This window comes from Tyto alba, unplaced genomic scaffold (genome assembly GCF_018691265.1).
Source record: "Tyto alba isolate M040663 unplaced genomic scaffold, T.alba_DEE_v4.0 Super-Scaffold_40, whole genome shotgun sequence".
NCBI classification, from domain to species: Eukaryota; Metazoa; Chordata; class Aves; order Strigiformes; family Tytonidae; genus Tyto; species Tyto alba.
Genome location: NW_024881316.1, coordinates 51,080,499 through 51,107,579, shown reverse-complemented (window position 1 = coordinate 51,107,579; position 27,081 = coordinate 51,080,499). Strand labels below are relative to the sequence as shown.

Sequence of the window (27,081 nt, the reverse complement as noted above, 5' to 3'; positions counted from 1 at the left end):
CTCCACCTGCCTGCAGTCTGCCCTGCTCCTCTCTCTGCCACCCTTCCATGGCTGTCATTTAGTTTGTTCCTCAGTTTCTATTACTAACTTTTCTTTTTTGTGACCTGTGAGCCAGGTTTCTATGTCCTACATTGTTCTTTGCTTCTCATATAAAAACCTAGATTACTAGACTGAATCTCTTACAAGTTGCTCTTTTTTTTCTGGTCCCCCTTGCTGAGCTGAACTACAGAAATTCACAATCCCTTATCAGTCTTCCTTTCTTAATAACACCTTCATAATCACAAAAAATGTATCCTGCTCTATTGCATACTTGACAGTATTAATTACTGAGCTGCTGGAGTGTTTCTGTCTTTTAAAAATCTTTCTGCTGCTCTAGGAGTGGGTGCTTAGTTTGAGATGTTGACCGTCAATCCAAGTTATCCTTTATGCTCTCAACATGCTGGTGTTCTGGCCTCTATTCACTCATGCTGTGCATGCACACACACCTTCCTGTACCAAGATGACTGCTCTGCTGATCAGGACCCCCATCTTCCTGAAAGACTTATCTCAAGTATGTGGCATCATATTTTCACCGGTCTAGAACACACACTAGAATACATAATGCTTTTTTGTGCTGCTCATCATGTGTTGGTAATGATCTGAGAGCTTACATTGACCTAAAGCTTCCCTTTTCCTCTTCTTGTTGTTTGTCCCTGCACTTACATGTGAAAACAGAGCTGTCTAGGTAGGGTGGGCCAACGTGCCAAAATGGGCCTAAGCTCCTTTCAGGAAGCTTGTGGCATTGGCCAGACCTGATGGGTAAGAGCTCATTGGGGTTTGCCAGGGTTCATCAGCAAATCCTGCTGTTCTGGAGGTGCAGCCTGCTGGGAGGCATGAGTGAGATTCCCTGTTGCTGGGTGAGTTTTCCGTGTCTGGGTTAGTTCTGGTTTGTGTCTCAAGATTTGCCTCAGGAATCCAGTTGCTCAAGAATGCATTTTGCTTCTGAAAGGACCAGCCTCCTTAAAGGATTTCTGCTGTCTTTCAGGAGAAGAAGTTGCCCTCTACTGTGCCAAGTATCTTCCTGAGATAATCAAAGACCAGAAGGCCTATAAGGAAGGCAAATTGCAAAAGGTAAGAATCTAGCTCTGCCCTGAAACAAATAAGCACTAATGCAGAGAAAAGCCCTTGTTTAAGTACGTCATACTTATGTGCAGGACCTTGTCCTTCCAAGGTCTGCCTGTCATTTTAATTTCCCTTCATTGTTTCTAGTAGTGTACACCAGGTGTTGATTGTACTTTCAAAGATAAACCTTCTTCTATTTTACAGCTTTCTTTTTTGGTTCGCTGTATTTTGTTGGTGGTGGTGGTTGGGGGCTTTTTCAGATTTTCAGGCTCCTTCCAGTCAAAGTGTGGGCTGGTTCTTTGAGTGGTTTTGGTGCGTTGTGTTTTGTGGGGTGGAGGTTGCTTTTGTCAGAGGTGGAAGGTTAGTTCATATCTTGCTTCCAGCAAGCAATCCCTCTGTTGTAATTCTCCCTCACAGTGCTAATGCCTGATGTGGTGTTGGGCATCCTGTGGGTTGGTGCTGGGATCTGTAGTAGTGTGCGTGAGGGGAATGCAGTCCCTCCAGAACTTCCATTTACATCTAGGCTGAGGATAGCCTACAAAGCAAGCTTGAATCAGTTTGTGGCTTTTTCTCTAGGCTGAAACACCCAAGTATCGTGTTTGGCTGATCCCAAGCTGGCTGTACTCGCTGACTGCATTAAGCCTGTCCATTCAGTAGAGGAGCCTGCATGCTGAGCCATTCCATGCGGTGGCGTTGAATACAATCCTGTCCCCAGGCCAGCAAGGCTGGCAACTCAGTGTCCCATAAGATCCTCCTAGATCTTAAGAAGCTGTGGGAATGTGGGCTGGGTGAGCAGGGAGGTGCGTGGAAAACTGGCTGCATGGCCGGGCCCAGAGAGTGAGGTGATCAGCGGCACAAAGTCCAGCTGGAAGCCAGTAACGGCCAGTGTGCCTGGGGGTCAGTACCGGCCCGGCCCCGTTTAACAGCTTCATTAACGATAGGGACGATGAGGCAGAGGGTTCCCTCAGCAGGTTTGCAGATGATGCCAAGCTGGGAGGAGCAGCTGTGCACCGGAGGGTCGTGCTCCTCTGAGGTGCTGAGGGATCTGGACAGGCTGGAGAAATGGGCTGGCAGGAACCTCCTGAAATTCAGCAAGGGGAAGTGCAAAGTTCTGCCCCCGGGGAAGAACAACCCCATCGCACCGGGAGGCGCTGGGGGCCCCCCAGCTGGGAAGCAGCTCAGCAGAAAAGGTCCCAGGGGTCCCGGTGGACACCGACTTGACCATGAACCAGCAACATGCCCTTGCTGCAAAGGTGGCAAATGGTGTCCCGGGCTGCATTAGGCGAAGCGTTGCCAGTTGAGGAAGGTGATAGTCCTTCCCCTCTGCTCAGCACTGGTGAGGCCGCCCTGGGAGTGCTGCGTCCAGTTCTCCCCAGTGCAAAGGGACCTGGACATACTGGAGAGAGTCCGGTGAGGGGCCACCAGCCACCGAAGGACTGGAGCATCTCTGCTGTGGGGAGAGGCGGGGGGAGCTGGGGCTGGAGCAGAGGAGGCTCCGGGGGGTTGAATCCATGTCTGTAAATACCTGCCGGGAGGGAGCCAAGGGGACGGAGCCAGGCTCTTCCAGTGGTGCCCAGTGCCAGGACCAGAGGCCACGGGCACCCGCTGGACCCCGGGAGGGTCCCTCTGAACATCAGGAAACACTTTTCAGTGTGAGGGTGGCACAGGTTGCACAGGGAGGTGATGGAGTGTCCGTCCCTGGAGCTATTCCAAAGCTGTCTGGCCATCGTCCTGGGCAGCCGGCTCTGGGTGTCCCTGCCTGAACAGGGGGGTTAGATAAGGTGACCTCCAGAGATCCTTTCCAACCTGAACCTTTCTGTGATTCTCTGTGGTGTGCATTCTGGAAGAGATTTGATTGCACAACAATGACATGCAGGCATCCTGTAAGGAAGATGAAACTGCACACTCTCATGTCTGTGTTCATGTGTAGGCCCTGGAAGATGCTTTCTTAGCCATAGATGCCAAGCTCACCACTGAAGAGGTGATTAAAGAGCTCTCTCAGATGGCTGGGCGACCCCAGGATGATGAAGATGAGAAGGAGAAAGTTGCTGATGAAGATGATGGTAAGTCAGATGCCATTGAATAGGCAAGACAGCAGCTCCAGGACAGGGACTGAGAGCAGTTGGGCAAGGTCTCCTTTAGCAGAAGGTTTTCTGTCCAAATTTCTCAGTTAAATTTCAGCTGGAGTTGAACTGCCACCCCTCAGCTCTATTTATTGCTTTGGGCTGGTGCTAGGGGAATTCTGATTCATTAGATAGCTTAATCCTATGAATAAAAAAATAGTCTGTCAGTTTTCCATAGGGCTTCCTCCATGGGGTGTAGAGTTCTAGGATGTGTCAGAAACCTCTGAGATGTGAATGTGAAACAATATGATGTCCAGTGCTTAGATCTCCCAAGCTGGTGGCAGACACCAGCTGCAGAGAAGATTAAAGTAAATTCTGGTCTCTTCAGTAATTCTTTTTCTCACAAAGAAGCAAGTGTGCTTTTCCACCAGCAAGCAGTTGCCAGACCAGAAATCCGGCTAGAAGGTGAATCCTAGGGTAGAATCCTGTGCTACTCTTGGGTGAATATCTTGTGAGTAGCCTACAGTCACCTTGAACGCTGTGTGTTGGTCTGAAAATGCTGAATTTGTTGGCCCTCATTCTGCATCTGACAGGGATAAAGTAGATTTTTGGTTGGTTGGGTTTTTGTGTTGGTTTTTTGTTTTTTTGGTTTTTTTTTTAATTTTGTCCTGTATTTTCAAGAGTATTTGGGGTATGAGTGTTTCTTTTCCTTTTAGGATTAACTAGCAAAGAAAATTATAACCAAGGGGGTGTCAGTACGGAAGCGGTGGTCATTAGCTCATAGTTTAGGGAAAGTCATCCTACTTTCTGTCTAGTGTCCCACTTGGGAGATACTGCATTCACTGCCTAAAGCTATTCTGTCATCTGTTTGTAAGTGTCTAGACTGCAGCTGGTTGGGGTCCCTGTGGGGCTTAAGGCCCATGGAGCAACAGCTATAACAAAAACTTCTTGTTCCCGGCTGCAGTATTAATGAACAAATCTGCACATGAAAGTGGTCTGTCTCCTTCCCCCGCAGCTTCAGATGAGCCTGCACTCAAGAAATATGAGGCTCTTTACCCTCCAACCTTACATCTAATTAAAGTGCTCCGTGCTGCCTACAAGTCAGCCAGATAGCATCAGAGGCCGGAGGCACCAGGGTAACGCGCAGGCTGGGTGCATGGGCTGCGGGTAGGAGCCGCTGCCCTGCCGTTTGTGTAATTTCATCTGCAGTGCCGGGGAGCTGTGGGACGGGGCAGGCCTGGCTGCGTTTGTCTGGGCCTGCTAGTGATCAGCCTGTTGAGCCTTGCTGAAACCTGTCTGCAGCAGCGACCTCCAGCCAGGGCGGCTCACTGCTGAACCTAGCATGTGCTGCACAGCTGCTTGCTGTGGCGATGTGTCCTGCTTTCTGACCCTCTTTGTCCTCACCCCCTCCCCCTTTCCATTTTCAGTGGATAATGAGGAAGCTGCTCTTCTGCATGAAGAAGCCACAATGACCATTGAGGAGCTTCTCACACGTTATGGACAAAACTGCACCAAGAACCTCAAAAGCAAGTCTTTAGCTCCAGCTGGGGAGAACGCTGCAGAGGGGACAGGCAAGCAGCATGATGGGGAGTCAAATATGAATGGAGAGGCTGACCCAGGGGAGCTTACCGACCACAAGGAGAGGAAGAATGGGAAGCCAGATGAAGAAATCACGGGTATTTCCTCCACCTCAGACAAAGCCAGCGCTGGAGGCAACAGCCCTGCTCTGCAGAAGCCTGAACTAGGCAAAGGTGACGAGGCCGTCACCTCTTCTACTGGGGAGGCCGGGCCCTCCTGCTCCTCTACGGGAAAGCCCCAGCGCACAACCAAATCCAAATTTTTTGAGGACAGTGAGGATGAGTCAGATGAGGTTGAGGAAGAGGAGGAAGACAGTGAGGTAGGAAACAGCACTGGGACAGAGTGGCCTTCTGGCTGGGCAGAATGCATTGCTTACTGTGGTACTTGAGCTACGAGCCTCTGGCTCATCCTAGGTGTGTCCTAGGAGTAGGTTTTTCAGGCTGATACTTTGAGACCATCTCATGGGAGCGTCGGGGATTGTTTAGATAACCCTGAAGGAAACATACCCTCATTTGTGCAGCGGCCGTAACGGATAGCCCTTGGTCTTGCTGCATGCACCATCCCTTCATTCACGGTGGTAGTTGAAACTAGCTGCTCTGATTATAGACATCAGGTGTGGGGGAAAAGTACCAGGTCATCTCACTCTTCTGGGGCAAACTTACTGTCTGTCCCCAGGATAGAGGGACCAGCTGTCTGGGGAGGGCACTGAGAGTGTCCTGTGTGACTCCTGGTGGTATCTCTCATTTCTTGTAGGAATGCAGTGAAGATGAGGATGGTTACAGTAGTGAAGAGGCAGAGAATGAAGATGATGAAGATGATACTGAAGAAGCAGAGGAGGATGAGGATGAAGAGGAGGAGATGTTGTTACCAGGCATGGAGGGGAAAGAGGAGGTGCACACCCTGTTCTTGTGTTCCGCAGCATAGTGTGGAGGCAAGGGCACTTAGGGGGGGAGACTCAGCAAGGAGTTATTTCCGTTCAAATGGGAATAAAACATCCCTTTTGTTCTCCTGCGGCTGAACACTGCTGCTGTCAGCCTGGCTTTATGCAGAAGGCTGAGGGATAGGGCATGTATCTGGGCAGCAGGTGGAGATCGAAAGAGTCTCACCCCACTGCTGGGTTTGCTGTGCTTAGAAGCCACCGTGGGTGTGGGTGTGGAGGTAGAGCACAGGGCAGTAGCAGGACTGCTCTGCTGGTACTGCTGCTCCTGGGCAGAGCATTGCTCTTTGCCAGGCCAAGGCTGTGGCTCCTCAGCCCATGGCAGTGCTGGCAGATGGGCCAGGGACCTGTGATGTCAGGAAAAGGGGACTACAGCTTCCGAGGTGCCAACCTTCTCTCTTTGGAGGGATGTCCTGGCTTGTAGTCAAGCTTCTGCTTTTGCTGGGCTGGGGCTGGCATCAATACATTAGAGCTGAGGATATAGCAGGGCATGTTGAACACCGGAGAATCCTGAACCACTGATGCTTTGTGAGACTGAAACTGAGGTTTTGCTTAACCCTGCCTCTCAATAAACACGCTCCTGCTGTGTTTCACACTTCCTTCAGGCTTTTCTCCATTGTTCTGTGTGTGCTTACAGGAAAAAGGGGTGAGAAACAGTACCTTGGGCTGTGGGACACTGCTGGGTCTGTGGTGGCTGGTGCTGGTTCCTGTATGGACCTGATACGGAGCAAGAGAAAGGAGTCTCAGCAAAATCATTTGTCTCTTGCAGCCCGGTTCTGACAGTGGGACAACTGCTGTTGTGGCGCTTATCCGGGGCAAGCAGCTGATCGTGGCTAATGCTGGAGACTCACGCTGCGTGGTGTCAGAAGGTGGAAAAGCTGTCGACATGTCGTATGACCACAAGCCAGAGGATGAGGTGGAGCTGGCCAGGATAAAGAACGCTGGCGGCAAGGTCACCATGGACGGGAGAGTGAATGGCGGCCTCAACCTCTCCAGAGCAATCGGTGAGCAAGACGGGGCTGAGTGCTGGCACGCCTGGCCCGAGTGCTGTGCTCAGGGCATCCATGCTTCCAGCATGTGCCAGCCACTAAGTTTAAGGAACAGGATGATGAGTAGAACCTATTTGTTGTGGTGAGACTTCAGTCTGATTAGGGAAAATGGCCATGAAACTGTCAGACATCAGTGGAAAGCAACACCTAGCACCTACCAGGCTCCAGCACAGGACAGAGTGTGTGAAGCCTCCACGGCTACTGTGCCAGCAGCTGGGTTGTCAGAAACCACCTCATGTAAACTGTCTCAAAAACAAACTGTTGAATTTTGAACAGGATTTTTTCCTGCTAGCAGGCTGTTAAAGGACCTTGGTATGTTACTTCCTGGGGACCTAACTTTTATACCAGTTTGAGCTCATTTGTCCATGAGCCAGCCTTGCCTTTTAATTGCACAATCTCCATCCCCCTTGCTGCAGTGCTTTAGGCAGCACCTGACTCCTGTTTGTACTCTTTTTAGTCTCTTACAAGCAGCGTTGGATTAATTAATGGCTCGAGAGACTGGGCATGTCCATTAGCAGTCAAAAAAGGTCTTGGTCCCGCCTGTGGCTACAGTCTGAGCAGATGAGATGCTGGGAGGTATTAAGGAGAAGGTAGTGAATAACACTGAGAATATACTGGGAAATACACAGGGAAGGGAAGGAAATGTCAGCAGCTGAGGGTTTGAGTGGAGAATCTGTATGCAGAAGGACCAAAACCATTTAAATTATTATCCTAAGGTAAAGAGATAAAAACGCACTTAGGACAGAAATTAGGAGTTTGTTCATCTAGGGGGACACTGGCATTTCCACCTGCTACTTTGCAGTGGCCCTAGAAGTCCCTTCCTAGGATGTAATTCCAGGCAAGCGTGCTAGTCAGAGCTGAGGATCAGTTTTCTCAAGTGAGCTTTGGCTGCTGAGAGTTTGGGAAGGCCTGAAGCCAGCGATGTGATGTGGGCATTGCACTGAAATACCTGGCCCTGGACAGCCTGAGCTTTTGGAAAATGTGCATCTAGTGTTATCACAGCAAAGCCAAGCTAGTGCTGGGGTGAGCTGTAAATCCTGCTCCAGGACGCGGGCCAGCTCACCTCAGGAGCAGTGCTGCAGGATCTCAGCTGGCGGTGTCAGATGCCACGTGCTGTTGGCCTGGTGGTGCCCCAGGAAGTGGCACTTGGTTTGGAGTGAGGAGGCACTGAACTGGCAAAGGCACCTCTTTCCCACTGTATGGTAACGGCATGCTGGGCTCACCAGAGCTGGCACCACAGACGTGTTGCAGATTTCTCTGATGCACCCATGGCCTGATCTGCTCTGGTTCTGGGAGCCCTGGCTCCGATTCTTCTGGGGCTGCCCTTTGGCAGGGCAGTGTTTCTCACTGTTCAGGGGTAGGCAGCATTGCCAGGGCCCAACCACAGAAAAAGCGATCCTCCTCTTCGCCGCAGGTGATCACTTCTACAAGCGGAACAAGAATCTGCCTCCAGAAGAACAGATGATCTCTGCCTTGCCTGACATCAAAGTGCTGACAATAAATGATGACCACGACTTCATGGTCATTGCCTGTGATGGAATCTGGTGAGTCGTGATGGAGCAGTTGTGCCTCTTGGGCATCACTACTCTGGTCTTTCTCTGGAGCTGGGCCTCAGGAAGGCCCAAGGGCCCTGTGTGCTAATCGGACACTGTGGCCTGACTGCTCCCTTCACTTGCCCTTCTGACCTCTCCACTCTCTGCAGGAATGTGATGAGCAGCCAAGAAGTGGTGGATTTCATCCAGTCCAAGATCACCCAAAAGGACGAGAATGGAGTCCTGAGGCCACTCTCCTCCATCGTAGAAGAGGTAAGGTCCAGAGCTTCACCATCCCTTCAGCACGCAGTGTTTCTGCATCCCAGCTTGGTGCCTGGCTGCCCTCCCTCTCCATCAGACTGGTTTGTTCAGCCCTTGGGGTATCTGGCAGCAACGCTGGTCGGAACAGGAGCAGAGACACCTCTGAATTGGGACACAGTTCCTTTGGCACCCTGACCAGTGTTTCTGACCTCTAGGGTGCTGTCAGGCCAGAGTTTCTGTCCGTGTCGTGTCTCAGGTTATTCCTCAGCGCTGTGTCTGTGCTCCCTGCTAACCTGCCCTGTCCTGTCCCTCCCCAGCTGCTGGATCAGTGTTTGGCTCCAGACACCTCAGGGGACGGCACTGGCTGCGATAACATGACCTGCATCATTATCAGTTTCAAACCCCGTAATACACACCCACCTGCTGAAAGTGGGAAGCGGAAACTGGAGGACATGGCAGCACCAGCAGCACCAGCAGAAGAGAATGGCGGTGATAACAAGAAGAAGGCCAAGCTGGAATAGGCGGCCTCGCACAGGGACTTTGCTGTGCGCTCACCAGACTCTTGTTTCTTAAACATGCTGAACTCAAGACTTCAAGGTCTTGTCCTTTTTTTAGCCTTAGCAGAGGCCTTGTTTGTCCGTGTCCTGGTTGGGGGGTGGGGGGCGGGTCTGGTTAGCAAGGGCATGTCGCACTGTTCATCCGTAACCATTCCAAAGAGGGAGCCGAGGGCCGAGCCGCGCGCGGGAGCAGCCACCAGCCACAGCGCAGGAGCCTGCAGCAGCTGGCAGCCTGCGAGCAGAGCTGGCGGGTAGAAGAAGGATGTCCCCCCATTGTCTCCATGTGGTTGTTGCCATTTCTGTGCCTGTGAATTTCTGTTCGGAGGGAAGAACTTTTTCACTGTTGAGGTTTTTTTAATCTGCACCCAATTATTTAAGGCCCTTTCTGTTTTTATTTGTGAAACAATCTGGCTGTGGTGCTGCTGCCACACCTCATTCTGTTGTACACTTTCAATCAATACTTTTTTCAAACTAAAAGCCCGGAAAACATAGCTGTACTTACGGTCCTTGGTTCTTTCCTGGAGGGTGGGGGGTGAGGCAGGTGGGATGGGGAAGAGAATGTCTGTACCTGGTGTCTCAGGGCACTGTGGGCCACACGTCTGCAGCTCACAAGAAGCTGCTGTGTGGTTGACGAGCGTCAGCCCCTGATGCAGCGCTTGGTCCTGCTGCCTCTCCATTCCCCTGAGATGCCTGCCTCAGCTGAGGACAGTCTGTCACACACAGCAGGAGACAGGTCTCTGGGGACAGCTTGTGTCTGCTGAAGGGACGGGGACACCGGGCACCCTCCTGAGCTAACTTGCTCACAGCATGCTGCTCCCCGCCTAGCTGTGTGCTCTCTCCAAGGTGCAACAGGAGGCAGCTCCTGCCTGGGGTGCTGGATGGTGTAAAGCCTGTACGATGTGTCAGTGCTGCAGCTGCTCCCGCAGGAGAGGTGTCCCTGGGCTGTAAACCACTGATGGAAAGGTCAGTGGCTGCTCCCTGCTGTGCCCCTTCCAGCTGGCGTGGCGTGGGAGCACGGGGAAGCGCAGATGAGGTTTGCAGGCCGGATCACCTGGCACAGCTTCAGCTGCTCTGGGGTTCCTGTGTCACAGGGGAGTGCTCTTGGCAGTGCCCTGCACTGCAAGTCCCCTCTTCGAAGGTGAAGTCCACCCTCCTCGGTCCCGGCCCGTTGACTCAGCTTCTGCGGTTCAGTCAACCCGTGCCGCGACAGCCTGGATGGGTGCATCCTTCAGCCCCTTCCCTGGTGGCCCTGAGCTTGATCCCGTCTGCCTCGTGGCTCTCCAGTGATGGCATGTCCAGACCTGAACTGTTTTGGTCCCTGGATCATCCAGGCTGGGCTCCTGTGTCCCTGCTTGGAGTTGGGAGTTCAGAGCCACAAACACCTGTAGGCGCTGCAGTCAGACTTGCTGTTCAGGCTATTTCTGCACTCAGACCCCTAGGATGGTGCTGGGTAAAGCACCCAAGGAGAGGATTTTTTCCCTTGCAAAAGTGGGTTTCGTCTCAGGGCATCTTTCATTTGCTGCCAGATGGGTTTGTCCCAGGAGCACTGGCTACGGGGCGGCTCACTACCTGATGCTTCCTTCCAGCTGTGAATGTGCTGGCCAAGTTTCCCTCAGATTTTAAATAAACAGGCTGAATTGTCACAGGAATGAGCAGAATTATTTTCTTCAGTCCTAAAAGCATTTGTTATTTCTGAAGTCCCTCTAGTTTCCACGTATCCTTTTTAGAACGGGGACAGCAATGATGCTGTAAAGTCTCAGACAGAAGGGTAAATCCTAGTCCTGGATGGAGTGCCCAGAGCTGCAGCACCCTGGGAGGCTGAGCCAAGAGGCAGTTTTCACTTAGTGGAGTTAAAAAGTTTGTCTGAGCTGTCACGTGCCCGCTGTCTCGTTCCTGCTATGAGGCATCAGCCTTGAGAGGGTTTGGTTTTAAACTTTCTTCCTGGTCATAAAGAAAATTTTTGATATACGAGTTAGCACCAGTCTCTGTGGAGTCCTCTAAAAGGACACTGGTTAGTGATGATGTCACGTTAGTAATTTGTATTGAGATGTAACTGGGTTTAGACCATTTACCGTATGTTCTACTGATGTTTTATCATGCTAGTTTTTAATCAAAATGCTTTGTGTTATGTGCCGTATCAAAGGCCCTTATAGCTGCAGTTATTTTCATTAACCTACTGAAACTGTTCAAAGACTAGAATCGGGAGTTTTGCTAAGACTGCCAGGCAGGTTGTGTGACAGCTCATCTCCAGGAATGCCAAGGAGCCAAGGAGAGCTGTGCTGGGGAGGGGTCCTGGTGGCCTCTTTGGAGCTGGTGGAGCCCCACAGCCCAGCTGCCTGCAGCCCCTCCAGGAGGACGGTCGGAGCCAGGGCTGACAGGTCCAGGGGTGTCTGGGGGAGACACCCACCGGCAGCACCAGGCGTGGGGCAGGCGGGACTGCTATGGGCTGTGCGGGGGAAGGGAGGGACTAGGTGGGAAGGAGCATGGGAAACGGGCATAAAAGGGGCCAGTTGTGTATCAAAAAAAAAAAAAATGGATCACTACAAAGTGGTCTTTTCTAGCTGTTTCCCCAGGTGCGTGGGCTCCTTCTACTACCCACGGCAGTGTGTGGGTCTGAGTGCCAGCAAAGGGGGAGACCAGCGTGCTGGGGAGGGGTGCATACGTCCGTGAGTACTCGCCAGCAAACACCAAGCTGGACTTGCTGCTGAGCAGATGCAGAGGTTTGGGAGACAGGTTTTTGGTGTGGCCTTGGACAGATCCAGGAGACACCAGAGGTCTGAGAGTTGGTCACTGAAGGGAACAGGAAGCCCAGGCCGTTGGGTGACGTGATAAGCCCAGCTGCAGACACAAAGGAGGCACAAAGAAACAATGGCAGGAGGTGTAATTTGATTAATAACCTGACCCAGCTACTCCCAGGCCCATCAGAAGAGAAGTGCAAGCGCTTCAAAGGCCAATGTCCAAAAATCCAGAAGGACAAAGCGTTACAAGAGCAGGTGGAGGAGACCCAAGTCACAGACTCCCTGTGCCCCTCCCAGGGCTGTCCCAGGAGAAACATGAGCCCCACGGTCCAGGCGTGAAACCCGTCACCGTGCCTCACCGGGTGGTCTCTCGATCACCTTGTGAGCACAGGAGGGTGGCTGCCTAGGGGTGCAGGACACATTATAGGATGCAGGGAAAGAGCATTTGGGGATAACACAGGATTTAACATGGGACGTTTAGAGGAGGAACCAAAGGTGGGAATAGGGAGGGACTTAGAAGATTTGTGAAGGAACAAGTGTGGGGAATAGAGGGTTAAGAGAATAAATGGGTCTATTTGCAGGTGAGCAAGGACCTGGCAGTACATAAGTCTGGCCCTACCCTGTGTCTGATCATCACAGTCTGATCTGTCACCTTATTAAACTCCAGCTTCAGCTACTTACTCTTCTCCCTGTGGGGGTAGGTGTGTGTGTGGTGGTGTCTGTGGTGGCATGTGTGTCTGCCTGCCTGCCTGCCTGCCTGTGTGTGTGTCTGTCTGTCTGTCTGAGAGCCGGCAGCAGGTGATGGGGCCAGGGAGTGAGTGAGTCTGTAAGGGCAGCTGTGGGTGTGAGTGCACAGGAGCACGGGCTGGAGGGTGGCTGTGGGACCACAGGAGGGCCGGTCAGTTCTTGGTGTGAGCGCGCATGCCAAAGCACGTCGGGGTCAGCTATGGGAGCAAGGAGGCAACCCGATGGCTTCTGGGTGAGAGCTGGGCACCAGAGCCACTGCCTCCATCGTGTGCTGGGGTCAGTGACCCACAGCAGTGTGGAGCATTGTGCAGCCGTGCGCAGCTGGCGATGGCTGATGGCGCAGGCAGCACCCACCCCAATCAGGACCAGGCCCTACAGCAGTGCTGGAAGATGGTGCTAGACTCTGCTAACCATTAAGCAGCTAAATGTTCAGAAGCAGCTTTTTCTCCCAAGGATGCTGCAGTGGAGGCAGACTGGTCATAGGCAGGACCCTGCTTGCACCGTGCACCCCACCTGGCTCAGGGTCCCCACCCTCAGCCTGTGTCATTCCCACCTCATCCCTCCCCGCTGGTCTGGCTGCAGGATGGATCCCTGGTGGGAATCGGGAGCCACAACGTCGAGGTGCTTGGCCCCAGAAGCTTGGGGACAGGGGCAGCTGCCCTCCTCCCCCCCCCCCCCCCAGCCCTGCATCCTGTTCTGGGCATTCCTCAGCGGCAGCCTGGTTGCCCACAGGCAGGGTAGGAAGCCACAACCACCCCTGTGCATGGGGGCACCGGGATGGCCACCACTGCCTTGTCCTCATCCACCTGTAGAAATGGGGGACCTGCAGCCCCTGCCAGCGCCTCGGGGAGGGTAAAGGGAAGCCAATGCGGGACGAGGACCACCACAGCGGTGGTGGTGGCCGGGGGCTAACCTGCCCCCCAGTCAGGGCCTAGCCCCCCCAGGAGTGCAGGGTGGTGGGAGGCCCTGTCATCCCAGTGCCCCCAGCAAGGGGAGCAGCTGTCGGAGCCTGGGTGCTGCAGGCAGCCCCACTGCCGGTGCCTCCTCCAGCTGGAGGAAGCTACGGGACCTCCCGCAGAGTTTTCTCTCCTGCTTTGGAGCGGGTGCCCATCACAAGGATAGAGGTAGGTTCCCATCCTGCAGCACCCCAGATAAAATCAGTCACGGACTCGTGGAACACCAGAGTGGAAGGGACCTTGTGGATCATCTGGTCCAACCTTTCTTGCCAAAAGCATGGTCGAGCCAAGGTGGCCCAGCACCCCGTCCAGCTGAATCTTAGGCGTGTCTGAAGTTGGGGAAGCCCCATGCTAAAGCCCCGGGCACAGCCCTCCTCTTCAACAGCTCTGGGATCCCTTCCCACACTGCAGGGCAGGCAGGGACGCAGACATAGGTCACTGTAGTGAGACCCATGTGCTCCCAGCTCTGCCCCAGCGCAGTGCACGGCCTCCCACCCACAGCAGCTGTGCTGGGCCCCAGCTGCCTGCACCCCACTCAAGGTCTGTCTGTCTGCCAAAGCCCTGTGCTGCCCCCCGGGACAGTTGCTGGGACCACGCAGGACCCGTGGGTGCCCCACACTGTGCAGCAGCGGCTGGCTCAGCCCCTACCCCAGCTGCTGGGTTTGCTGGTGCTGGCTGAGGCTCTGCAGCCGCCTCCCACCCTCCCAGCTGACAGCTGGGTGCCGCGCTGGTCCTGCACCTGCAGCACTGTTTGTTGGGGTGTTTGCGCAAGGGACTATCCCCACTCTTCCCCTGCTCCCTGGCCCTACTCATCCCTTCTGCCTGCACCCATGTGGGGCTGGGCCCACCCCACCTGCTTGGCCTGCAGTACCCATAAGGAGAACACGCCACGGATCAGAGCCCACTGTGATGGGACCGTGGTGCTGGGGCGTGCCTGTGCGGCAGCAGACGGACAGACCTGCAGTGAGCTTTATTTCCCAGCGGTGCCAATGCTCGAGGCTGCCTTCAGGGAAGGGGTGGATGGGGCTGGGCATGGGGTGCAGGCAGCACTGAGCCCAGACAGTGCCTGCCCAGCCTGGGGCTGGACCAGGACCCAGTTCACAGGGCTGGCGGTGCCTCACAGAAGGTGACCAGCTCTGCCCTGGAAGGGCACAGGATCTTTGTGTCAGTGGCAGGTGGGGGCTCTGTGGATTGAGGGTCGCCCTGCTCAGTGGTTTACAGTCCCCTTCACTCTGCAGGGACACCCACGGCGCTGCACTGGTCACTGGTGTCTCCCAGGGAGTCCCCAGAGAGACTCTGCCCTGAGAGTGCGCTGCACAGGCTCTGGTCCTGGGCAGGATGCGGCACTGCTTCGACTGACACCTCCACTTCAATGTTGATACCTTCCCTGCGGACAAACACAGGGGAGATGTCACCACGTCCCTGCCCGGTACAGCAGGCACGGGGGATGGCTGTTAGGAAAGGGATGTGGCAGTTCCCCCCGCTGCCTCCCCAGCACAGCAGCTCACCTGTAGGATGTGTCCTGGCCCTCGCTCAGCATGCTCCCCGCAAGAGCCACTGTGCTGGCCGACTGGCTGTCCTGCTCCTTCCACACTGCCCCGTAGCGTGGGCTATGGCTGCTGCTGGGGAAGGAGGTGGTTGTGTCTGGGACTCCATCCTCACCCGGCCTGGGGCTGGGCAGCACCGACCACAGCTCGTTCACTGGTGGAGGGAGAGATGGCGCTGAGCCCCCCGTTCACCAGGACTGCTCCTCATCAGGGATGCGAACAAGCTGGACCCGGGCTGCTCTGGGCAGCACCCACCTCCCCCCCCCAGGACACCAGCCTGCAGCCTCCGTGCAGGGACAGAGGTGGAGAACCGACACGGGTCCACAGGGAGCCCGGGGCTCTGGAGGTGTCTCTGCCACGGAGATGAGGCAGGGCCAGCGCAGCACAGGACTCACGCTTGGTCAGGTTCTCCAGCTCCACCACACCGAGATCCCTGGGAGGGCTGCGGCCGCCCCCGCATCCCCAGCGGCTCCGACACAGCGACAGCACCACCACCCCGTAGATGTAGGCGAGCATCAGGGGCACGCCGACTCCTGCAGGCAGACAGGCAGCTATCGCCCAGACCCCACCAGCAGCCCTGGCTGGCCTGCACCCCCCCCGGGCAAAGCCCTGGGGACCCAGGCCCCGGATACCCCACCCTGGAGATTCTCCCAGGGCCCAGCCCCACTCTTTCCAGCACATGTGGGCATTGCCCTCAGCCCCGTCCCAGCACACTTACCCACAGTGACAGCTGTTATGATGGGGGACACAAAGAGAGAGAGGACGACGCTGCTGGTGACGGAGAGGCACTGCTGGCATCCCGACAGGCTGCTCCTCCGGCTCTGGCCCAGCACCTCGAAGAGAAGCAAGAGAGGTGAAGGGCCCTGCAGACACCTCAGCGCACAGCCCCCAGGGACGAGGCCTCTTCCCAGCCCTGGCAGAGCTCTAGACACAGCCACAGCTGTCTGGACACCCCCTCCATCTCCTCAGGGACAGGCAGCCACGACAGTACCACCACCACAGCTCAAGCGTCCCTGAAAAACACCCCTGGGTCCCCCGGCACCTTCTTCCTTTCACCCACACCAACCCCCATCTCCCCAGGCTGAAAGCACCCTCACTGGCGGAGGGCGTGGAGGTGGGCAGCAGAGAGGGTCCCCCCAAGGAGGGGCTGCAGGGAGTCAGGGGTGGCCCAGGGACATGCTGCGTGCAGTGGTGAGCACTGCATGCCCGTCCAGGTCTGAGGCCACGGGCTCAGCAGGGAGCGGGACCATGGGGACTCCAGGACCCCCTGCCAGTACCTTCCTACCCATGTAGATGGGGATCCCAATGGTAATGACAGGGACAGCAATGCCCGCGACGAGGGAGACCACCATAGGTGCCCCCAGCACCATGCCCAGCTGCCACAGGGTCCTCCGGGTCCGTGACCAAGGCCTCTTCCCCCAGAAGGTGCAGCCAGAGGGGCTGCGAGGACAGAGCAGGGCTGGGCCAACAGTTCCTGCGCAGGGGCAGGCAGACACCAGCACAGCCCGCCCTCACGCTGGGGGGAGACCCAGGGGCCCACCAGGGAAGGAGAAACCCAGATCCCCCCCCATCCCAATCCTGAGCTCCAGGTGCCACCTGGGACCCCGCTTGTGGGGTGCTGACAGCCAGCTCCAGGCCCCCAAGCCCTGGCAGACCCAGCATCAGAGACCACTCTGCTCCCCCCGCAGCCAGCCCCCCAGCCCAGCCAGCCCCAAACCCGGCTGCGCACGGCCACAGCTCCCAGCAGGGCCTCGCTGCCTCCCATCCTAGCCCCGCAGCTCCTGGCAGGACCCCCAGCCCTGGCCCAGCTCAGCCCAGGGGCAGCTCCGGCAACCACCCCTGAGCTCCTGGCAGCCCCTCCGCCCCAGCCCCCCCCCCAGCACACCCCGTGGCCCCACAGCCCGGCACTGACCTCAGGAAGTGCACGTCTGAGATCTCCTGCAGGCAGAGCCAGCAGAAGAGGCAGCCACAGACCGTGCAGTTCATGCGGTTGCAGCTCCCGTCATTGATCTTCATGATGAAGGCACTGCAGCGCGGACAGACCTTGATGTCTTCAGCCTCGGCTGGCAGGGGGAAGGAGATGGATGGGAAGGGGTGGCAGGGGGTGGCAGGGGGTGGCAGAGAACAGGGCAGTGCAAGTCTGCCCCCCGCACTCTGCGCCAGGATCGCAGCCCGCCCCGTGGGCGTCAGGGTGAGCCAGGCACAGCAAGGTCTGCCTCCACACCCCCAGCTCGACTGGCACAGGGGCTACCGGCCGCCACGCCGAGGTGGCCAGCGGGAACCACTGTGTCCTGGCTCCCGCATCTCCGCAGGCAGGAGGGTCCAGAGGCGCCCAACCGCGCCGTCTGGCTGTCCCAAATCCCCGCCCCGCTCGCTCCCACCCCGGGCCAGGGTCTCACCGTGGGACGAGTCCTCCGGGTGGGCTAGCTGTGCGGCGGGGCTGGCCGGGCCGGGGGCCGGCGGCACTGGGGCACAGGGGCCGTTGGGGTGCCAGGGCTGCCGGCAGTGGTAGCAGAACTCAGTGCCGCAGCCCTCGCGCCCGCAGGTGAGGCGGGGACACTCGGCACAGCCGTGGGCGATGACAGCATAGCTGCGGGGGGAAGGCGGCTGGTGTTGGGGGGCGGGGGCTGGCAGTGCCCCCCGACCCTCCCCGTGTCCCTGCACAGCCGTTCCCTTCACCGGTGCAGCCAGGCTGCGCAGCGGCAGGTCCCGGCTCCACGCTGAGACAGAGCTGCAGCGCAGGAGAGCCGGGGGACACTGACCAACTCAGACTGCAGCACAGCCTTCCAGCACCCACCCAGCTCCCCTGGGGCCTCGTGGGACTGGTCCAGCATGGCCAAGAGCACCAACCCTGGCAGAGACACACATCTGCCCGGGCTCCGCAGCTGGGACGGGGATCCGGACATCTCTCTGAGCTGGCCCAGCCCCACAGGGGACCACGCCATGAAGGGATCAAGCCTGGAGAAGGCTCAGAGGACAGGCACAGCCCGCTGTGCCCTGGCTCCCGGCCGGGGAAGCCCATCGCCTCCACGCGAAGGGGTGTCCCCACAACACCCTCCCTGCTCCCGGCTCTGTGCAGGGGGCCAGCGCGTCACCTGCAGTCGGGCGCGGGGCACCAGCGGGTGCCGGGGTCGGCCACCAGCAGCCGTCGCAGGAGGAACTCCTCGTACTTGTCACGCAGGGCAGGCTCTGGCAGGAGGCGGTGGACGTCGGCGGGCAGCAGCGCGGCCGGGCAGTGCGGGCAGGCCACCTGCACGCGGCTCTCGCCGACAGCGATGCGCAGGTACTGCTCCAGGCAGCCCCGGCACGAGCGGTGGTCACAGGAGGCCAGGGTGGGGAAGGCCTCAGGAGGCTGCGGCAGCAGGCACAGGGGACACTCCACCAGCTCCCCGCCCTCGCCCGGCGGCACCACGAGGCGCATCTCCTCGGGTCCCGGCGGCTCTGGTCCTGGCGACGTCTCCCCTCCGACAGCCTGCGGCTTCCGCCCGAAGAAGCCCAGGAGGCGGAGGGGCGCGGGCACCTGCACGGGTCGCTCCATGGTGGCCCGTCAGGGCGGCAGCCAGCTGCTGCTGGGCTACGGAGGGCAGCAGGGAGGTGCCAGCCCCAGTGCGGCCCCCATGGCCAGGCTCCTACCTGGGCCTCAGGGCCGGCATCCTCCCCAAAGGCAACGGCCGGACCATGCAGCTGCACCCGGTGCCGCTCGCCCTGCGAAGGAACCGTGTGTGAGAGCGAGCTCTGGGCGCCCACCAGACCCCACTGCTGCCTTGCTGGACCCCAGGGCCGGCCGCTGCCCGCACCTCGGAAGACGTCCCGGCAGCTCTGGGACAAGCCAAGACCCGCAGCGCTCCTCACAGCCCCTAGCCCAGCCTGGCCCCAGCCAGCCGTCCCTGTGGGTCCGGGCCAGCAGGGCCAGCCCCACCAGCAGCAACCTGGCCCCGACACAAACCCTTCGGCACAGAGCCCCCGGCCGCCTGCCCCAGCCGGGGCTGTTCCAGACCCTCCCTCCCCACGTGGATCACAGCCCACAGCCTAGACCGGGGTGCTTGACTCTCTCTGCTCCCGCGCCCGCCACCTCCTTCACCCAGCACAACTCGCACTGGCCTGGCATGGGCAGCAGCCCGCCCTGAAACGGGAGGCAGGCTCCCTGCGGGCCAGCTGCGGGCACAGCTGCCAGCAGAGCCCTGACAGTGCCCAGGACATTGCTCACCTCCTGCGCCCCCCAGCACCCCAGCGCAGCCACCCCCAAACTGAGCACACAGCCAGGCCCTGTCCTTGCTTGACATCTCCGGCCAACGTGCTCCCTCCCACAAGGCTGCAGGCAAGAACAAAAACGCCCGGACCTTGAGCTCCGACAATCACATCTTGTGTAGCCATCTGGCCACAGTCACCCCTAGGCATTTTGTCCAGCCTCATCCCCACGTTGGCCAGAAGACCCTGGATCCCAGTGCCGAGGCTGACCAGTCCCACACCACGCTTGGCCAGTGCAGACACAGCCCATCTCCAGCCACCCACGTGCCCCTGAGCCAGCTCTGTTCTGCCCCATTCTGTTTCCTTCAGTTCAGCGTCAAAGTCCAGAGACCCAGGACCTCCCAAATTCCCCAAGGCAGGCAAGACAGTGGTCCTTGCAAGGAAGGCTGTGGCAAACACTGACAACTAGTTTGTACACAGGGGACCACAATAATCACACCCCTCACCACCCCAAATCTCCGTGGCTCTCCCCTCCAAGGAGAGACACGGCTGAAGCTCCGACTTTCCACTGGAGTTCAAGTTCAGACACAAGCCCCTTAGCCCAGCCTGCATCGGGAAGCTCCTAGCAATGGCTACCTGGAGGGAGCCCAGAGGAGAACTCGGGGCAAATCAAAACTGCCATCACTCACTCCTCCTCCTCGGGGTTAGCTCACAGGAGGGCAGGGAAAGTCTCACTGCCACAGAGAAAGTGCTTCCTCCACAGAGGTTGGCTCCTGAACTGCCCCAGGAGGAGAGAGCTCCTCCACGTGCCCTGCAACCCAGGGCGGCAGGACCCGAAGCCACGTGGGGTGCGCTCACTTCTGACGAGTGCTTCTCCACGTCCCAAGCGCTGCACTAAAACCTGCATCGCCCAAGCTGCTGCTGAGTTCGTAGAAGAGACAGCCAAGCCAAGGGAACCAAGAGCTAGTTAAGTAAGTGACCAGAAGCTATGCGATTACAGGAGAGAGGAGGTAAATCTCTCAGCTTTCCCTTACACAGAGCTCATGAGTACATGGCCACACCATAATCCCTCCTGACAGCAGGGCCAGGCCAGTCCCTCCACTGTTCTCCTTGCTCTTTCCTTATCTATGCCTCAAAGAGTTACACCCTACGCTTTACACTTCGACAGCATTGCCACACCCCTCCACCTCTAACAGCCTCTGCTGGTTTTGTGTTTGAGCACAGCCAGAACAGCAGAAGCACTGGCACGGGAAGAGGCAGATATTAGTGATAGCTCAGGGAAGACCGAGGAGTCTGATTACATCTGCTCTGCTAGGAACAAGCAAGGTGCTGCACCGTGTCACCCCGGGTAATAAAGCACTTCCCAGTGAGGTGGTAACTGAAGAGCTCACGGAAACCGGGCTGAGATTGGATTTAAGTGGTTGTTAAGAGTGAGAAGTACCCCAGGAGAAGAGCGGGAAGGAAGGTGCTCAAACCCGGGGCAGGGCAGTGGGACCACCATTGTGGGTGACCGATGCCATTGCTGCGGACACCGCCCGGCAGAACACCTGGAGCCAGCACGGGAGCATGAGAAGAGCTGCACCAACGCCGCGGACATCAACGTGCGGCCGGCGGGGCCAGCCCGTGAGGAGTCACCCCGGGCCTGCATGGCTCCTTGGCACAGCCCATCAACAAGGGCCTATCCGGCCCCATCCTCTGGCCCCACGGTACCTGTCAGCGGGGAATCATTGCTGATGACACGGCACGGCTCTGGTACTCTCACAAAGCCCAACACATTCGACTCCCTCAGGGACCTGCAAATAAAACAAAAACTATCCATGAAGAGGCTCAGCAGCTGCAGCTCATACAGCCAGGGTCACTCGGACACGTCCGACAGCTCTACTAATGCAGCCACAGAAGGGGAAGAATGAACCCTGTAGATGGGGACCACATCCAGGGCATGGACCCAAGCATCAGAGAGGACAAAAGCTGAGCCAGGGCATGGCGGCTGCCCCCCAACACACAGAGCTGCACACTGGCCCTCCCTGGAGATGGACCAACACACAGGGCAACCAAACAAGTCCTGGGCAGGGGAACCACAGGCCCTCCTCTCCAAGAAGCTGGATGCAAAGCCCTGGCTGTCCCCAGTCTGCACAGCACAGGGACGGCAGAAAGCGGAGGGAAACGTGACAGCCTGAGGTGGCTGAGCATCCCCGGGAGCAGAGGTGTGACTGGGATGCACGAGGAGTCAGCACCACATCCTCCTTGCCTGGCAGGGTCAGAGCACGTCGGAGTGCCTGGGAGCTTGAGCCATGAAAACTGGGGGAGATTTTCTGGGAAAGTGAACCAGAGGGATATGCCAGGTGAAATCAGGAGCCCCAGTGCATGGGGGCCCAGTGCCCACAGGCACCCCTGGGAAAGCCGGGCAACAGGACTGAGCTCGGTGGCCCTTGAGAGGGCTGTGACAGCGGGGATAGGACGAGCAGAGGTCATGGTCGCAGAGGAGCCACAGCACCGCCACGGTGCCCCAACACGGTGGTGGCCCCCCCGGGGTCGTGCTGCGGCTGCCTCTCCTCCCGCGCCCAGCTGCGGGGAGCCGGGCTCCCCTCCCTCTGCAGCCAGTTCCCGCAGATCTGAATGCGTCAGGGGGAAAGGGACCTCACGAGGTCTCCAAGTCCACCTTTCCGCCTAAATCGGGGCCAGCACTGCGGTTGGTTTAGGGCTTTCTGCCGGCTGGGTCTCCAAAACCCCCAAGGACAAAGACCGCAGGGCCTGATCCGTGACGGGGCTCGTTCCGCTCCCCGGGGCAGCAGCAGGGAGCAGGGCCCCGGTGGGCACATGCGGGGGGGTTCGGTCACCCCTGGACATCAGCCCGCGGCCGGGACTGCGGGTCCCCCTGCGCGCCCCCCGGATCCCCCACCCGGGCCGACAGGATCTCCGTGACCGACCACGGCACGGCCACCCACCGCCCGCCCCCGGGCAACGCGGGCTCCGCAACCCCCCGCAGCCCCGCTCCGCGGCGCCGGGACGGCCAGAACGGCCGGCGGGGCTGCCGGTACCGGCACCGGCACCCGGCTGATCGAGCTCGCCCCGGGCTCAGGGGCCGTGCCGGGAGCGGGGGGGGGGGGGGGGGGGGGGGTGTCAGTCACAGCAGCCGCCCCCGCTGAGGCACAAACCCCCTCCAAAACCCGACCCCCGCCGGGCCCCCCCCCGCCTGCCTCTCCCGCGGCGCGGCTCGGGTCTCCGTTCCCGCCGCACAGCCGGAGCCGCCGGCGGCGAACCGGGGCGGCGAACCGGGACACACCCCCCGCCCCCGGCCGCCGCGGCGCTCGCTTCCGGGTCCCCGCTCCGCTTCCGGGTTCCCCCGCTCCGCTTCCGCCGCTCGCCCCGCCCGGCGGCGGCCGGAAGCGGAAGCGGCCGGTTGAGGCGGGGCGGCGGCGGCCGCCCCGGGCTGGCGGGGGCGGCTGGCGGGCCGCGGGCGGGCGGGCGGCGGGGCCGGGCCGGCGCCGGGACCGGGGCCGGCCACGATGCCCCGGCGGAAGCAGAGCCACCCGCAGCCGGTTAAGGGTGAGTGCGCGGCGGGGCCGGGGCGCGGCGGCGGCGGCGGCCCGGCGGTGACCCTCGGCGCTCGGTGTGTTGCAGCGGACGCCGAGGACGGCGCCGAGGAGACGGCGGGAGCGGCGCTGGTGCTGCCCGGCGACCTGCTGCTGGGCCGCGGCCTGGCCTTCGAGAAGGGACCGCCAGGTGCGTGTGGCGCCGGGCGGGCCCGGGAACGGCGGCTGCGGGGCCACGGCGGCCGCGGGAGCACGGCCCCGCCGGCACCGGCACCGGCACCGGCCCCACCCGGCAGCGGCTCCGCCCGGAGGCTGCTCCGTCCCTGGGTGCGGCCCGTGGGGTGAGGCCCCGGCCCCCGCCCCGCACCGGCCCCCGGCACTGACCCCCCACCCCCCGCTCCCTCCCGTTAACCCCCCCCCCGCCCCGGTTGCTCTGGGGCCGCGGGGAAATCAGGACTGGCAGCCGGCCCCGCCGCACACGGCGGCTCGGCCGACACCGACACCGCTCTGCCCGGGAGCCCCCCGCACCCGCGGGGTCGTGGATTTGCAGCCCCCCCGGGATCCGGGGCCGCGTACCTGTGGGGCCCTGCCCCGCCGTGTCGGCGGGGGAGCTGGGCCGGTGCTGCCTCGCTGCTAGCCCCCGCGCTCCGCCGCTTGCCCGCCCCACGGGCACCCCGGGCCCTTCCCGTGGCCGGGCTGCGGCTCCGTTAAGGTGCCTTGCGAGGACCTGCAGGAGCATCGCTCGATGGTGAGCGGTGAACAACGCGGGGACGTGCTCAACGGCGATAGGAGAGGGGGGCACAGACGGCCCCGTCCCCGCAGCCCTCGCCGTCCCCGCGCTGCCCACGAGGGCTGTCCTCCGTGCCGTGCCGGCAGCTCCCGCTCCTGTGCCGAGGCGTGGTCCCAGCTGCCTGGCAGATGGGGTTCTGCTCCCAGCGCTGCGCGTCCCCGCAGTGCCGGGACAAAGCCCGTGTAGCGGCGCTGGGAGCTGGGCTCTGCGAGGGCTGAAAGCAGCTCTCTGCAGCAGAACTCCTGCCCTCGGAAACGCCTCCCTCCCTGCTCTCAGCTGCCTGCCCCAGCCACCTCGGGGCCCACTGAGGATGGCAGGAGAGCCATCACCAGCCTCATCCTCGCCCCACGGACCACACTGTCCTGCCCGGGCAGCACTGACATGACAGTGCTCCAGGGATGCTGTGGCACTGCTGGATCGTGGGCTTGAGCTGAGGAGGCAAGGGAGTCCCTCGGTGCGGGGCACAAGGGTTCCCCTGGCAATAGCCAGGCCCTCGCAGGATGCCCCATTCTGGCGTCTGCACTGCCGGCAGTGCTTGGGAAAAGGGGGCTGGAGGGGCCGCCCCGATCCGCAGCGTGGGAGCAGACTCACCCCTGCGCCTGCCTGGGGCTCTGGGAGTTGGTGCAGCCAGGTGGGCAGCAGCGAAAGGGACGGCCCGGGCGGCTTCCCGGGGCGGTGGGTGTCTGTCGAGTCTCGCAGGTCCCAAGGCTCCAGGATGGGGACAGCAGGTCACAGCTGGAGGCCGGTAGTGGCAAGGCTTCGGCTGCATGTCACTGCCCTTCCAGCCCCAAGCACCAGCCTGGGGGCACATCTGGGGCACGGGGCCAGGCTGGGGCAGCTGCAGGGCAGTGGGCTCCGCTCCCGTCATCCCTTCCTGGGGCACGAGCGTTACCCCAGGGGATGCAGGAGGATGGGTGTGCCCAGCCGGGAAGCAGAAGTGCCCTCTGAGAGCCTGGCACAGACTTCCCTCCGCGCAGTGCTGCGTGGGGCTGGGGAAGGTCTGTTTTCCTGCATGATGGAGGCAGCAGCACAGCCAAGGGGGGGCCCAGAGCAAGTGTTGAGGGCACCCAGCCCTCCTGCCTGGGTCAGGCTGCGCTCAACACCTTCCCGCCACTGCTGCTTCCTACCAGCCAGGCCCAGCCGCACCGGTGCGTGCCAGCTGCCCACCGCACCCCTGTGCCCCCCTCCACCTGCTGCTGGGGGTCTGGCCGTGAGCTGACCGCCCGGCTCGGCCAGGCACAGAGCGGGGGGTGACAGGGTTTCCCAAGGTGCCCAGGACAGGCCCTGCAGCAGCATGTCGGGGCAGATGGTGGCTGTGAGGCCCCTCACCCCGCTGTGGGCAGCGCGGTGGGCTCCCACGGGCTGCTGCCGGGGTGGGCGCAGCTGCCTGCCCCCTCCTTGAGACGGGCCCTGCCGGGACCACTGGCACAACCGGAGGGGCTGTGCCCTGGGGGCAGCCAGGCTGACACCGTCCCATCCCCACGGTCTTCTCAGCAGACACGCTGGTGGGGAAGATCGCCATCCCGGCGTACGCCCTGAGCGACGACGACTGCTCCTCCGGGTACCAGCAGCTGAGTGTGGAGAGTGACCCCGAGGAGGGCGGTGAGCCCGGCCCCGCGGCGCTGCCCTGCCGCCAGTGTGGGCTGCAGCTCGCTGCCAGCCTAGGGCAGAGCTGCCTGCAGTGCGCCGGCGCCGAGGGGGGCCGCAGCCAGCGCATCGTCTACTCCTGCCAGCTCTGCCCCTTCGCCTCCCACTACTCCAGCCACCTCAAGCGCCACATGAAGACGCACAATGGGGAGAAGCCGTTCGCGTGCCCGCAGTGTGCCTACGCCTCTGCCCAGCTGGTGAACCTGACCCGACACCTGCGCACGCACACGGGGGAGAAGCCGTACCACTGCACGTGCTGCAGCTTCGCTTGCAGCAGCCTGGGCAACCTGAAACGCCATGAACGGGTCCACAGCCAGGACAAGCCCTTCCAGTGTGCTGCCTGCGACTATCGCTGCAACCAGAGCCGCAACCTGAAGCGGCACATGCTCAGCCACCGCCTGCCCGAAGGCGAGGGGCCGCACCGGGGAGATAAGGACCCAGGTAAAGAGCTGGGGGGGGGGGGATGCAGGGGAGAGTGGCTGTGGCGTGGCCCCAGGGCTGGGGAAGGGGCAAGGCACGCATCCTGCCGTCGACCTGTGCCAGGCCTGAGCTGGGGCACCGTCGCCCCGCGCGGAGCTGAGCCCTGCCAGCGCCGCAGCCCCGCTCACAGCCCTGTTTGTGTTTGTCCCGCAGAGCCGCTGCTGCCGGAGCTGAGCCTGCACGTGGGCAGCGGCAGCGGCCCCTTCCTGCCCGGCTGCGCTCGGCTGCGGGGCGAGGAGGCGGCCGCGCTGCCCGAGCTGCTCTTCCCCTTCACGTGCCGCATGTGCGGGCTGGTGCTGGACGACGGGTTCGCGCAGGATGAGGGCCTGGCTGAGCAGGTCTGCGGACGCTGCAGCCTGGCGGTGCTGGGCACCGAGCCGGGCGCCAGCCCCCGCAAAGGCACGGGGGACAAAGGCTTCGCCTGCAGCCTCTGCTCCTTCGTCACCCACTACCCCAACCACTTGGCGCGGCACATGAAGACACACAGCGGGGAGAAGCCGTTCGTCTGCCCACTCTGCCCCTACGCCTCCGCCCACCTCGACAACCTGAAGCGGCACCAGCGAGTGCACACGGGCGAGAAGCCCTACAAGTGCCAGCTCTGCGACTACGCCTGCGGCAACCTGGCCAACCTCAAGCGTCACGGGCGCATCCACTCGGGTGACAAGCCCTTCCAGTGCAGCCTCTGCAGCTACAGCTGCAACCAGAGCATGAACCTGAAGCGGCACATGCTGCGGCACACGGGCGAGAAGCCCTTCCAGTGCCGGGACTGCCCCTACACCACTGGCCACTGGGACAACTACAAGCGCCACCAGAAGATCCACGGCCACACGGCTGAGAGCTGGGTAAACCCACGCAATGCCAAAGCCCTCCTGGCCCCTCCAGCCGTGGGCACGGCCCTGCCCTGAGACAGCACTTAGCCCAGATGCAGGGGTATCCAGCCCTGCGTCGGGCCTGGGGTGCCTCAGCCCCCGGGGGAGGCACGGGCAGCAGACTCCGTGGGGGTTCAGGGCTGCCTTACGCAGGGTGCGAAAGGGTCTCCAGCAGCCCTATCCTGCCCCGGGCAGGGTGGAGCCAGGACCGGTGGCTCAGGTGCCTGCTCCAGCAGCAGTGGTGCTGTGCCCCCCAGGCCCCCTCAGGGGCAGTACCTGCCTGTTCCTGCCTGTCGGAGCCTTCCTCTGCCTGCCGGAGACTGGGGAAAAGGGGGGAGGGGGAAACAGGACTGGTTCCATGGCTGTTGCCATGCCGGTCAGTGTAATTTATATTGTGTATAAAAGCATTAAACAGTCAGTTTTGTTATCTGCTATTCTCCCTGGGGACCTTGTTCTGCTTCAGGAGAGGATAGCGTGGGGCTGGCAAGGTGTGCGGGGAGGGGAGGGA

General features: G+C 60.3%; 3 protein-coding genes across 10 annotated transcripts in view; 2 read left to right on the top strand and 1 right to left on the bottom strand.

The window, feature by feature from the left end:
- The window catches only part of PPM1G (protein phosphatase, Mg2+/Mn2+ dependent 1G), a 29,128-nt gene extending 19,559 nt beyond the window's left edge, over nt 1-9,569 (top strand). For both annotated transcript variants that reach the window (XM_042803349.1, XM_033007321.2), the window contains exons 3-10: nt 1,025-1,110; nt 3,032-3,164; nt 4,592-5,061; nt 5,496-5,633; nt 6,449-6,683; nt 8,143-8,272; nt 8,431-8,533; nt 8,839-9,569. In XM_042803349.1, coding sequence (XP_042659283.1) covers nt 1,025-1,110; nt 3,032-3,164; nt 4,592-5,061; nt 5,496-5,633; nt 6,449-6,683; nt 8,143-8,272; nt 8,431-8,533; nt 8,839-9,042 — 1,499 coding nt within the window. In that variant the 3' untranslated portion in view covers nt 9,043-9,569. The remainder of the gene's footprint in view (nt 1-1,024; nt 1,111-3,031; nt 3,165-4,591; nt 5,062-5,495; nt 5,634-6,448; nt 6,684-8,142; nt 8,273-8,430; nt 8,534-8,838) is intronic.
- Nucleotides 9,570-14,474: 4,905 nt separating this feature from the next.
- On the bottom strand, nt 14,475-21,047 carry LOC116965196 (E3 ubiquitin-protein ligase RNF19B-like). 2 transcript variants are annotated; one of them, XM_033007314.2, is made up of 9 exons: nt 20,965-21,047; nt 18,162-18,771; nt 17,466-17,656; nt 16,979-17,129; nt 16,344-16,506; nt 15,785-15,899; nt 15,462-15,599; nt 15,028-15,220; nt 14,475-14,906 (listed from the first exon to the last, which is right to left on the bottom strand). In XM_033007314.2, the coding sequence occupies exons 2-9, from the start codon at nt 18,602-18,604 to the stop codon at nt 14,747-14,749; spliced, it is 1,554 nt and encodes a 517-aa protein (XP_032863205.1). In that variant the 5' UTR covers nt 18,605-18,771; nt 20,965-21,047; the 3' UTR covers nt 14,475-14,746. The 2 variants fall into 2 exon arrangements, with proteins under 2 accessions (XP_032863205.1, XP_032863207.1); XM_033007316.2 differs by lacking the exon at nt 15,462-15,599.
- A 1,641-nt stretch (nt 21,048-22,688) lies between these two features.
- ZNF513 (zinc finger protein 513) lies at nt 22,689-27,000 on the top strand. Of its 6 annotated transcripts, none has more exons than XM_042803300.1 (4): nt 22,689-22,800; nt 22,876-22,977; nt 25,075-25,665; nt 25,858-27,000. In XM_042803300.1, exons 1-4 carry the CDS (start codon nt 22,761-22,763, stop codon nt 26,607-26,609), a joined length of 1,485 nt encoding a protein of 494 aa, XP_042659234.1. In that variant the 5' UTR covers nt 22,689-22,760; the 3' UTR covers nt 26,610-27,000. The 6 variants fall into 6 exon arrangements, with proteins under 6 accessions (XP_042659234.1, XP_042659233.1, XP_042659235.1 ...); XM_042803299.1 differs by having other exon boundaries at nt 25,072-25,665; XM_042803301.1 differs by lacking the exon at nt 22,876-22,977 and having other exon boundaries at nt 22,692-22,800; nt 25,072-25,665.
- The last annotated feature ends 81 nt before the right edge of the window (nt 27,001-27,081 follow it).